This window comes from Anser cygnoides, chromosome 27, assembly GCF_040182565.1.
Source record: "Anser cygnoides isolate HZ-2024a breed goose chromosome 27, Taihu_goose_T2T_genome, whole genome shotgun sequence".
NCBI classification, from domain to species: domain Eukaryota; kingdom Metazoa; phylum Chordata; class Aves; order Anseriformes; family Anatidae; genus Anser; species Anser cygnoides.
Genome location: NC_089899.1, coordinates 2,255,487 through 2,267,671, shown reverse-complemented (window position 1 = coordinate 2,267,671; position 12,185 = coordinate 2,255,487). Strand labels below are relative to the sequence as shown.

Genomic DNA, 12,185 nt, shown 5'->3' with positions numbered 1-12,185 from the left:
TTGTAGAAATGGAACATTCTTCACTAAAAGGTGATGATCGAGCTCATTTCTGAACAACTCCTTTAGAGCGTGTGTGCTGCATTAGACAAACTGTTTAAAAAAAAAAAAGTGTACCATACAGTTTCTTTGCTGCTTTCCTTTGATCCTAAGGTATATTTCCTTACTAAAGCTCGTAGAAAGCTAGAATAAAGCATTCAGCTTTTTTTTCTGGACGCATAAGTTAGTTGTAACATGAAATAACAGAATTTTCTAGCTTTGGGAACAGGCATTCACAGTGCTTGATCTACATCAATTCCAGAATGAACAGGATACAGAACCACGTCACTTCGGAGTATGTGTGAGTTCCCTGACCAGTGAGAGAAATTCAGTCCCCGTTGTCATGGAGAAGCTGCTGGAGTATGTGGAGATGCATGGCCTCTACACAGAAGGCATTTACAGGAAATCAGGATCAGCAAATCGTATGAAAGAGCTGAAGCAGTTGTTGCAAGCAGGTCTGGCAATGTTGTCCACACTTGACTTCCTTGCATGCCAGTTTTCCCTGCAATTCTTTTCTATTCTGAAAGCATCTGCCACTTGTTAATGTCCTAAAAACAGCTTTTTGGTGGGCATGTTTTCAATGTAAAATCTATATTCCTCTTTCTGGCTGGCAAAAGCTACTCTGTAACATAAAAGTGCCTATCAGCAGATTTTTTTATTTTTTCCTTCTGAGTTACCACTCAGTTGCCCATTGTATTCATCAAAGAAATGAACTACATTAGAAAAAAACATTTCGTTTCAGATCCAAACTCAGTGAAACTGGAGAATTACCCTATTCACACTATTACGGGCATCCTTAAGCAATGGCTTCGGGAATTACCAGATCCACTAATGACCTCGGCACAGTACAATGATTTTCTTCGTGCTGTAGGTAGGTTATAGAAATGCCTGAAGCAATGTTTTTTTTCCCCTTTGTCAGTATTTACTTGGTAAAATAATGTATAAGATGCTCTTGTTGGCTAAACAGCTTTCCTCCAGTTGATTTACAGCAATGATTTTAAACATTTTATGTAAAAAAAAAAAAAGGGGGGGGGGGGATTTTCAGGGCATTTGTCCTCTAGTTTACATGTCCTTGCTTCAGAATTCCTTTTTTTGTAGCTGGATGTCACTATACAATCTCTTTTTCAAAAAACAGCAAGATTCTTAGCTTTTTTCTCTTTGATTCTCCTTGATGATCTGGACTAGATCTAGATAGATCTCCCTTAGATTCATTTACCTTCAGTGGCAGTAAGGCATCTTAAATATTGTAGGAGATCATGGTGCATCATCTCACGATTGCTAACGATAACAACAGCATCTGAAAAAGTAGGTAAATTGCAGTGCCATTAGGGCTACTTTAACACCCAGTTACACCAATTAGCAAGTGAAATGGTGTCTAAGAAATTAAACTCTTATCTATGGCAGAATGTTTGAGACAGTGTCAGAAGGCGCTTGGCTCCTTTCCACTAGTGTTGCACAGCAATTATAATCTTGTGCTTTCTCCCCTTGTGCAGAACTACCAGAAAAACAGGAGCAACTCTGTGCCATTTACAGTGTCCTCGAACAGCTTCCACAAGCAAATCACAACACCTTGGAACGACTCATCTTCCACCTAGTCAAGTAAGGAGTTCAATTATTTCAGTTGGAGAAAAACTCCATGTGACTTATTTGAGTTCTTAGAAGCCTTCTAAAAGCCTAACCCCCCCTTGAGTGTGTCAGTGTAGGGATTGTATTACTGTTTTAGAAATGAAAGAATTGAAGTTGATAGTTGTGCTTAAAAACAGACACATGCTTACTTCTACTACCCGCTGTATTTTTATCAACTTTGGTAAGATTTGATACAACTTTGAAGGTAGGGTGTATCCGAGAGATTTAGTGAGTTTTTCTGAACACCAGGATTCATGTGGCATAACATATTAAATATGGGTAAATTAGTGACTTGTGGATGATATTATATTTAGTAGGGACTGCATAAGGATTATAAATGCTTGCACATATGCTAGTGTTGGGAGCAATGATACTGATAAAGGGGCTGCTTTCATCTGAGGAACTTGAAGTTTCAGTGACCCCCCTGAACATAGGGAAGAGTGTTTTTTTTAAAGAGGAAGCACTGAATCACCAGACAGATTTTATACTACTACCACGCTTAACCTTAGTGGCCTTCTGTTCCTTTTTCTTATGCATGAAACCTTCTCTACTTAGTAGGTGTGAAATCCATTTTAAAACACTTGTACTGTTGTATGTACTCAGTACCCAAGGGGCCTCCTTATATCTGTATTAGGGAACTCTGGCAAAGTTTGATCAGATGGCTGATATTCTAGCAAGGTTTGCTTAATTTTTTTTTCTAAACATTGAATTTCAGAGTGGCTCTGATAGAAGATGTCAACCGTATGTCACCTAATGCCTTGGCCATTGTTTTTGCTCCGTGCCTCTTACGTTGTCCCGATACCTCAGACCCTTTAACCAGCATGAAAGATGTTTCAAAAACAACCATGTAAGTTTTAGCAGTCTGCTGCAAAGTAGGCCTTCAAAATATTGTGAAAGGCTACTACTGCCACCTGAGTTCGTTACAACCTTATTCATATCAAGCTGAGAAATTAAGGATTGTAAGTTACTGCATAGTGGCTCTGCTAGTGCTGACAATTTATATGCCTTTGTCTGAGTCCTTCTACCTGTCTCAAATTTACAAAGCATAAAATAGGATGTTTGTTTACATTGATGTGTTCAGGATTAGTTATTTGCCTAGTATTATGGAAGAGACAAAACTTCAGAGCAGCATAACTCTTCTCACTGACAAAAACATGAGGAGCTGTGGTTTAGTCTTAAGTTTCATAATCTGTGTTTATATCAGATACTCATCTTAGAAAATGTTCCAACTGATTTTTTCCAGGCCTTTTAAATTCACTGATGTATAAGTCTTATAAATTAGGTTTGTATTTTACATCAATGTAATATTTTGTCGGGGACTGTACACTAAGCATATACATCTTGCTGAGATACCCTACTGCTTGTTATGACTTGTACAAACTGACTCCTGCATACTTGGAAACCCCCTTCCGAGTTTTCATTGAATTGAAGAAGGTTCTGGAGTTGATCCTTTTTGTTCTCCTCACCGTCTAGCAGCTCGGGCTCTCTGAAGACCCTCACTGCATATCTGGCCTCCAATGAAAACAGTTTGGAAAATGACAGCTTTTTGTAACTTACCTATAGGGGCATAGAGGTGGAAAAAGGCAGCTGCAGGATCATTTTGTATCTTACAATCTGTACCAGCACAGGGAAATCATTCAGAGAAAACAAGCAGTTGGCAGCCATGGTAATGTCTGTACACTTGCCACTGTTGTGTGGAGTCAGCATGAGAGGTTCTAATTATTCCAGGAAGAGCATGTGCTGTTACCTGCAACACTCTGTGTCCTGTTTTGCTTGCTGTGGTGGGTGGACTCTTCATCCTGCTATCATGCATTGCTGCCCCTTGTAAAGCAGCACTGGGAGAGTCTGATTGCAGACCATGTGTGCGTGAGAAACATCCCCAAGACAGGAGAGGCATCTCATCCCACCATGGTTGTCCCCAGAGCTTTTACATCATGAGACTGCTCAATAAACTCTTTCCCTTTTGTCCAGGTGTGTAGAAATGCTGATAAAGGAACAGATAAGGAAGTACAAGATAAAAATGGATGAAATAAATCAGCTGGAAGCAGCTGAAAGCATTGCTTTTCGAAGACTCTCGTTGCTTCGGCAGAATACGGTAAGTTTTGAAATAAACCACAGAACCACACCATCCAGCAGAAAGCATTCCCCTAATTCTTTGGGAGGGGATGTGCTGCTTATTTTTCCTGTCCACCCTATTTGGTAAGTCGAAGATTAATTGTGAGATGAGAAGAAAAGGGATTTGGACTTGCCCAAAACTGTAGGTGGCTGCTAAATATACAGCTGTACTGGAGTCTGTTTGATAAATAAAGGGTGCGGGAGTGGGCGTCTGTTCTTATAGTGGTCTAAATCTATTTCCATATAATTCAATCAGTAGGATTAAGATTCTAGAGTCTGTTGCATGGCAAAGGGGTTCCTTCACTCCAGAGATGGATGGTGGACAAAAATATGACGCATTCTATTAGGGCAAATATGTTTTTTTTTGTTTTTATTATACTGTTTCAAAAAAGCAAACACCACCACCGCCTTTGACTGATCAGAAGTCACATTATAGTGAATTTGGTCTTTATCTCTCTCTAGCTCTGGCCTGTAAAACTTGGGTTTTCTTCCCCTTATGAGGGGATGCTGGTATGTACATTGCCTGTGTTCAGAGTGCATGTTATTTTTTTTCTCTTAATGGTACTACTGCATGACTAAACTTGCTACATGTGTTATAACTTGGTTTTAAAAACTCTTGAACAATGGAGATTGCATGTGTTGGTGCAACTTTCTCCCCTGAATGCATGCAGTGCTGCTGACCCGTTCTGCCTTGGCTCTGGTATTTTATAGACATTCTGAATGTAACTTGTATTGGATGTAATAATTTGGCTTCTAATTAACTGCTAAAATTAAGGTTAGTTTGGCAAATCAAACTACTATGCTTCAAAAAAGGTAACACACAGAAATCAGGTGAATAGAAAAATAATCTATTACCTTTTGAAACATTTGTATGAATAACTAACAGCTCTTCAATTTCATGAGCCTTTCATTTGTCCTACTCATTTGTCTTCCACCTTGGAACTAGCAGACAGGCAGGACTTGGGTAGCTTCTTATGACCAATTCATAAAACTGTCTTGCAGAGTAAAAGCCCACAGGTTAAAGGAAATGACAGTAGCAACTCAGAACTGGACTCACTGAATGAAGAAGAGGAAGTTTCTGAAGCTGATAACCGAGAAAAGGAGATTCTCATTGATCGCTTACAGTCGATAAAAGAAGAAAAGTAAGTCACAGCTTTGAAAACCCTTCATCTCTGTAGGTCATGCCCTTTTGCAGTTGAAGTTAATACAGACAGCAAAGCAGTATACTTTTTTCACAGAATCATTAAGGTTGGAAGAGACCTCCAAGATCTTCTGGTCCAACCATCCTCCTACCACTGATACCACCCCCTAAAACCATGTCCCTAAATGATCTAGTTAATTATGTTCTGTAGGCCTTTATGAAGGTGAAAAGGAAAATGTAAAGGACTAGGAAAGAAAATTATTATTATTTAATGACTCTATTGAGGATGGTATACCTCTGAAATATGTACTGCTTAAATTTGCTTATATCAGAGATGTTTCTAGAGTGCTATGCTCTCTCTTTTGATGTAGGGAAGATATAACTTATCGGTTACCTGAGCTTGATCAGCGAGGCTCTGATGAGGAAAATGTAGACTCTGAGACCTCAGCAAGCACAGAGAGCCTGCTAGAGGAGAGAACAGGACGGATGGATACCGAAGGTCAGTATTAAGGTAGTGTGTGCTTTTTTTATTCTACATATTTCACTGCATACAGCCAGCCAGGTGACCAGATGTTATCTGGTCACAGCTGCTTATATCGAATTACACTTTCATGCTTTCAGTGTATTTTTTCTTTAAAGGAATTACACTTTCTGGATTACACTGCCGTGCTCAGAGCTCCAATATGCCTGCCAAAGACATTTGCAAAGTGCCTTCTCTTTTGCAAACCTATTCAAGCTCTTCCTCTGCATCCCTGGCTTCAAGACGCAGACTATCTTTAACGCTGTCCAAGATTAAAGTGCCCCGTCGAACTCCAGTGATGCCAACAGCAAATATAAAGCTTCCTCCTGGGATTTTCAAATGTATAGAATCTCAGGGAAGGATTTCAGCTAATGAAGAGTCTCAAATAGTGGTGAAACGAAGGGAGCAGCCAGCAAGGCGAACTGATAAAATCCACTCTGTATACATTGCACAAGGGTCTGCAGTGGCCCACGCTCAGGAACTTTTAGATGAATATGAACCAACAGCAAAAGTAAAACGGAGGTTTTCGGACCCTTACTCCCACATTCCCTGTACAGATGAATGAAATACTTAAGCTGTCTGGATTTTCAAAAGTTGACTGCAGCTTTGTTTTTAACCCTTTGGAGGCTGTGGACTTTTCATGTTCTTTTAAGTGGCTGCTGGGGAGACAGCCTGGAAACATACAGTACTGTAAGGGTTAAGCAAGGTTGTTTAAAAGAAATATGCTTCACTTTAAATTAAAACCCTGCAAGGAAGTAGAACATAAAACTTACCTTGAGTAAAATACATGGATTGAGTGTACAGGAAAAAAAATGTCCCCTGATTCTGCTGCCGTGCCTTTTTCCATTTGCCTTACAATGGACTCTAATGGGACCAACAGTGACTTTGCGTCAATGTGTGTTGCCTTGATTTTTGTATGTTTTTATGACAACTTTGTGTGGTTTACAAAACGGTTAATGTTGTAATAGCCTTAACGGAGACCAAAATGTATAAAAACTTTTATTAATACATTGCACTTTTTAAAAATATGTGTTAGTTTATCAATGTTCTTTTGCCAGTACCTGCCTTTCTTAGTGAACAAGTTATTAGATAGGAAGTCACTGCTTTGACTTGCTTTTTGTCAGCACTTCAAATCACGGTGGGAAAGCTCTCCACACAGGGGAAGCACTAATGGCAAAACTGGTGTCACCATGAAGTATTTTGGTGCCCTTTGAACCAAATGCACAGCCCAGCTTGTGCTGTGCAGAGCTGCCTCAGCCCCTCACAATTAACATCTGTGTGGTGAAATCCCTCAGGGCGAAGCGCACTAATGCATAAAACGCTTTAAAGCTGAGCGCCATGTACACATTGTTGTGGAATTTGTCCAAAATCCCTGATGCTAGGTGCTGCTCCTCTGAGAGGGAAAAGCACTGCTGCGGAGGCTGTATCGACGCTACCCCACTGGGTCCGAGCAGCAGCAGCCTGTGTGGATGCGTGGGGGCATTTGTTGGTTTAGGTGTGGGATTTTATTTTATTTTATTTTTTAATAGAAACATTCAGCGATCTTTCCAACCCGCCGCTCCTCCCCGCGCCCCGCCCTAAGATGGCGCCTCCTCCCGCCCCGCCCTAAAATGGCGTCCGCCTTCCGGGGAGCGGCGCTGAGGCGCTTTCCGGTGGCCCCGGTCCGCCATGGCGGCGACGCGGCTGGAGCTGAACCTGATGCGGCTCTTGAGCCGCTGCGAGGCGCTGGCGGCGGAGCGGCGAGACCCCGAGGAGTGGCGGCTGGAGAAGGTGAGGCGCGGCCCGGCCGTCCAGGGGCAGCGCGCCGCGGGGCGAGACCGGCCGGGAAAAGCGGGCGGCCCGGGAGCCCCTCTCCCCTCAGCAGCACGGTTCGCCTTCTCGAAATAAACTGAGGTAGCGGGTGTTTTATAGTGTTAAAACTTAAGTCTTTCTCTCAGGCGTGCTGCAGCCTCTGCCAGGCAGAATGTATCTCGTTAATGCTGACAACTAAAAACCTTTTTCTCCCCAGTATGTGACAGCTCTTGAAGACATGCTCCGAGAGCTGAAGAAGCAGTCCAGGTGAGATGCCCTTTGAAGACCTGAGTGTCCCGCATTGCCAGTGGTCTCTTACCTGTAAGCCAAATGTACCCCCAAGCACCAGGAATACGTACGCTTCCCTGTGGAGATACCTGTCTGTTAAGGGGAAATAGTGTGTGTGCAGCAGGCACCATCCAGCACCTCAAGGAGCTTTGCAGCTCAGTCATGGTTGCAGACACTTTCCTTCATAGAATCATAGAATGGCTTGGGTTGGAAGGTGCCTCGAAGATCATCAGGTCTCGGCCTCACGCAGTGTTCTTGCACCTCTGGGCATGCCGTGGCCTGAGCCATCAGCATCCACAGTGCCCTGGAAAAGGTGACTCGTGGGGGGTTGCAGGAGTGTTCCCAGCTTGAGGCTATTTCTTCTTTGAAGAACCATGTGCTGTTTTGTTTTATTTGAAAAGTTACCTAAGTAATAGAAAGTGCTGAGGCTTACTGGTTCTCATAGTTGTTTTTTTTTTTTTTCAATTCCAATAGCAAGCCTGCCCCAGAACTGCTGAATGAATACTCTCGCAAAGTGGACTTCCTAAAGGGACTTTTAGAAGCTGAAAAATTGGTAAGATATATTAGTTCAGCTTGAAAAGACTTTAAAAGTATTCTCCACTAATTTTCTCCTTGTCAGCTTGTTTCTATGTTTCCTTTTATTTTATATCTCAAAAATAACACTTGTTTAAAATCTGATCAGGTACTCCCTGATAAAATATGTATGAATATATTGTATTTTGTTAAAAGGGGGTATTGTATGAATTCTGAAACTTCTTTCTTACTTTTCAAAAAAACATAGAATGCATCTTGCCAGTACCTTCCGTGCTTCTTTGATGTGAAATCTAGGGGCAGGTACTGTCTGTTAGGCCTCATCCCTCTTGTACAGTACCGTGTGGATCTGGAGAGCTACGAAATACTAATAAGCTGATACTGTCAGTGCTGTTGTTCACATTGACTTCACTGTTTTGTGTGAAGCAGCTGTGGAAGTGCTTCCTTAATATGTTGGTCGCATATCTAGGTGGCCTTGCACTGCAGGATGTGGTGATTGTGACTTTTTTTCAGTGCTGCTTCTTACTTATAGAGTTCATCAACTGAAAAGGCACTGGCAAATCAGTTCTTGGCCCCTGGACGTACACCTACAATGACCAAAGAGAGAACCCCAGCTACCAAAACGGTTCATCTGCAGACAAAAGCTCGTTGCACAGGCAAGATGAGGAGTGAGCTGCTTGGTACAGTATGTTTTGGTGCTGCTGCTTCTTTACTGTTAGTTTATAGATTGTCTTGTTGCATTCAGGTGCCTTTGGTGGCTATGCCTCTGGTGTGTCCTAGGCTGGGTGGGGAGTCACCATTATTTTTGGTTTGGGCACAGGCACTGTGCTGCCCCTGGAGGTCTTTGAATACGTTACAAGCATTTTCACTTGCCCACTGTAATCTGTGTTTTGTTTCTCTTTTTGCTTTCCAGGATCCCTTGGTTATCAGTGGTAAGTTTAATCTCTTGTTCTTTTGAACAGTAGTTGACTTGAGTCTGACAGGGAAAGAAAGAGGAAGATCAGGTATTAGATATTGGCCAAAGTGTACTTTTAATTTAGTGGCTCGCTTCTTTTTCAAGATCGAAGATGAGAGGAGGAAACAAAAAAAAACACACAACCATTTAATAGGTGAAAGCGTAAGCACTCTTATCAGTGTGGCAGAAGGGATTTGCAGGAACCTATTTTTCCAGAATTCATGCTAAAACAGGTGTTCTAATTATAGCATTAGAAAGGACAGTTCATGTTTACTGTTGCCCCTGTTCTCTCCTGCTCCGAGCAAATTACGTGACCGTAGCAGCTCAGAGTAGGTGTTGTTCAATTCCTCTGAAACATACAGCCATGTTATTCATGTAGGGAACCGGTAGGAATTAATTTGTGGTTTCCATAGCTACTGTTACAGTGGCTGGAACTAGGCCAATCTAACGTGTCCTGAAAGAGAACACCAAGAAAAAGAACACACGGGCTTAAACCATGCCCTCAGGGATATGATTCATCTGGTTTTTTTTCTGTTAACCAAACGTGTGATCTTATGAGTTCTCTTTTCCCTGTGGAAAGCAGGTAGGCATTTGAAATTCATATTCCCTAGCGTAGAGGGTCAAGTGGTATTAAATCCTTGAACATCCGAAAATCCCTCACAGAGAACTTGTTTCTTCAGCCTATGATTGCATGGGATTTTATAGTGTGCCAAAACACAAATTTTACTTGTTTTCCAGATTCTGAAGAGTTGAACATAAGGAAGCGGAAGTAAGTCAAAATTTCTCGTTCTGATGCTCTGTGCTTTGGGAACTGCTTTGCCAGTGACCTTTAAATCACAAACACACTGCCATTCGGGTGAAGTGCCTGTTGGTAGAAACCTAAATATAATGACCAGCTGATACACATGTTCTTGTCTTGTCAGAGTTGTGGAGTCTGGGGAAACCCTGGGAGATCAATCCACAGGGAAGTACAAATTCCAATCTGCTTTTCTTTGTGCTCTTGCAGAGGCCTTGTGTCTGATGAGAAGCAGTCAGCAGTTGAGCTGGATGCGGTGTTACAGCACCACCAGGACATGCAGGAGAAGTTAGCTGAAGAAATGCTAAGTTTGGCTCGCAGTCTCAAAAACAACACTCTGGCTGCACAGAACGTGATAAAACAAGATAACCAGGTAGTGCACATTACAGTGCTAAACTTATTTTTGCATCCTAGAAGGTTAAACTGCACTATAGTAAAAACAATAGCTATAACTTGCTTCCAGATTAGATTAGAGTGGGGAGATTTGCAGGCAATATGTCTGCTTCTGTAGCGTAACTGAACCTTTTCTGGGTTGTAAGAAACAGTGGTGAGAACTTTCAAATCAGAATGCCTGAAACTGAAAGGGTTCTGACTCCAGGAGCTGGTAAGCTTCCGTAAATGATATCATATTTGGAACTGCTGGTACTTGACTTTGAAAACCGGAACTCTTTAAAATAAATTAAATCTATTTGTAAGGACCTTGTTTTTACAACTCAGTCACAGGTAGTACAGTCATCCCCACATGATAAGAGTTCTCACCATTCAGGTTTGCCAGCAGCATTTCATCTAAATCCTGGGCAAGCTTAGTGCATTTTATTGCCTGTGTACGTCATCTGATACACCATTTGTTCTCTTTGCCCCCCAGACACTATCGCATTCTCTCAGGATGGCAGACCAGAACTTTGAGAAGCTCAAGGATGAATCTGACCGCCTTGAACAGCATGCAAAGAAATCAGTCAACTGGCTATTATGGATAATGTTAATTGTAGTTTGTTTTATATTCATCAGTATGATTCTCTTTATCAGAATTTTCCCAAAACTAAAATGATTTTATAAAAACTGCCACAAGTGTAGTTGAAGGGCTCAACTGGTGTGATAACTGTCAGTAATCAATTTTTTGCCACCTGTCATGGCCTGAAAGAGGCTGTCCAGGGTCTACCCTTGCATCTTTCTTGTGCAGTCAGTGGATTCAGTGAAACCATGGGGAGCATTTTCTGTGTTTGGATACTTGGTTCCTTTTTCTACTTAGTGTGCCTACTGAGGAAAGAACAGAGATAAAGACAGCAATTTACACTGAGCTCTGAACAAGTTTCTTAGCAGATAGATACAGTCCTCTCGTTTTAATGTGGTTGTGGCAAACGTTATGACTCCTGTAAAAGGCATTTACTCAATAAGAATATAAATAGCGCCTAGGTGAAGTCTTTAAAATTTTCTTTTTTTTTTTTACAGCTTTACTGTACTGAACTAGGATCTTGCTGCCAACAGGATATTTAATTATGAGGTTGTGTACATATACAGCTGTAGGGTGTAGGAAAAGAACGCTGCTATTGAGTTGCTGGCCTGGCTTGGATTCAGAGTGTGTCGACAGGTAAAATTATTCTCAGGCTCACCTTCTTCCCAGATCAATGTTTGTTTTTGCAGTCGTCTTCAGTTTAGAAGGGCTGAATTTGCATGCAGTTGCAATGTTTGCTCCCCTTTTTGTATGCACAAATGTTCTCGCTCAGTGGCAGTTATGTTGATGCTCTTGCATCAAGAAAACACTGTGACCCTGGCACCGTAGAACAGTACACACAGTACTCTCCGTATGGTATAGGCCTCACCTGTACAAATATTTTTTCACTGTAAGAGGAAGGCAAGGGAAGCTGGTATCTTCAAGACAGAAATAAAAAGAAGAAAAAAAAAGTCAGCCACTACCATTTGAGATAAATTCTTCTCGTCAGGAGTTTTCTTGTCAAAGCAGTATTTTTTTTAAGAGATTACTACAAGAAAACAAAGATTGAAATAAACTAGAGAAAAAATTTTGAAAACTTAATACTAGTAGAGCCTGCAATAAAGGTTTCCTGTAACAGAAGAGCCATTTTCGGGAGCTTGTAATAAGCTAGAAGCAAACCTGGAGCGTTTATCTGCAAAATGTTGCTGTTTTCATGCATACACTGTTTCACATTGAGGAAGAAAAGAGCAGTCCCTGACTCCAAAATGTTTTTTTTTTTTTTTTTTTTTTTTTTTGCCATTTCTGTTGCTGTCTTTAACCACTAGATGGGGTATTTTAGGCTTTTCTGTTTGGTCATCACAGCAGCCCTAGGCAAAAGGAAGGTGAGGGAAAAGCTCTGTCACAGCTGATTTCTTATGAAAATTCAGCTGCTTCTTTGAATGTATCCCAGTAAAG

The 12,185-nt window shown here is 41.4% G+C and overlaps 2 protein-coding genes across 14 annotated transcripts in view; both read left to right on the top strand.

Annotated features, from left to right (window-relative positions):
- MYO9B (myosin IXB) overlaps positions 1-6,466 on the top strand; it is a 46,100-nt gene extending 39,634 nt beyond the window's left edge. For 8 of the 12 annotated variants that reach the window (XM_048077628.2, XM_048077623.2, XM_048077624.2 and 5 more), the window contains 9 exons: positions 299-491; positions 779-907; positions 1,530-1,635; positions 2,378-2,509; positions 3,634-3,757; positions 4,240-4,287; positions 4,780-4,919; positions 5,290-5,417; positions 5,558-6,466. In XM_048077628.2, the coding sequence (XP_047933585.2) occupies positions 299-491; positions 779-907; positions 1,530-1,635; positions 2,378-2,509; positions 3,634-3,757; positions 4,240-4,287; positions 4,780-4,919; positions 5,290-5,417; positions 5,558-6,003 (1,446 nt within the window). In that variant the 3' untranslated portion in view covers positions 6,004-6,466. Of the gene's footprint in view, positions 1-298; positions 492-778; positions 908-1,529; positions 1,636-2,377; positions 2,510-3,633; positions 3,758-4,239; positions 4,288-4,779; positions 4,920-5,289; positions 5,430-5,557 lie in introns of all 12 variants that reach the window. The other 4 variants (XM_048077630.2, XM_048077629.2, XM_048077625.2 and 1 more) reach the window with 2 other exon arrangements.
- A 573-nt stretch (positions 6,467-7,039) lies between these two features.
- Positions 7,040-11,837, top strand: USE1 (unconventional SNARE in the ER 1). Of its 2 annotated transcripts, none has more exons than XM_013195300.3 (8): positions 7,040-7,208; positions 7,447-7,496; positions 7,992-8,070; positions 8,581-8,733; positions 8,962-8,980; positions 9,742-9,772; positions 10,010-10,172; positions 10,665-11,837. In XM_013195300.3, exons 1-8 carry the CDS (start codon positions 7,107-7,109, stop codon positions 10,845-10,847), a joined length of 780 nt encoding a protein of 259 aa, XP_013050754.2. In that variant the 5' UTR covers positions 7,040-7,106; the 3' UTR covers positions 10,848-11,837. The 2 variants fall into 2 exon arrangements, with proteins under 2 accessions (XP_013050754.2, XP_047933601.1); XM_048077644.2 differs by lacking the exon at positions 7,040-7,208 and adding an exon at positions 7,237-7,331.
- Positions 11,838-12,185: the final 348 nt, after the last annotated feature.

What these genes read in the sequence shown, in the direction of transcription:
- USE1 (XM_013195300.3), top strand. Translation starts at nt 7,107, where the DNA reads ATGGCGGCGACGCGGCTGGAGCTGAACCTGATGCGGCTCTTGAGCCGC. An exon ending in GAGCTGAAGAAGCAGTCCAG is followed by an intron (nt 7,497 to 7,991) that starts GTGAGATGCCCT and finishes CAATTCCAATAG; the next exon opens with CAAGCCTGCCCCAGAACTGC. An exon ending in TTGAACATAAGGAAGCGGAA is followed by an intron (nt 9,773 to 10,009) that starts GTAAGTCAAAAT and finishes GTGCTCTTGCAG; the next exon opens with AGGCCTTGTGTCTGATGAGA.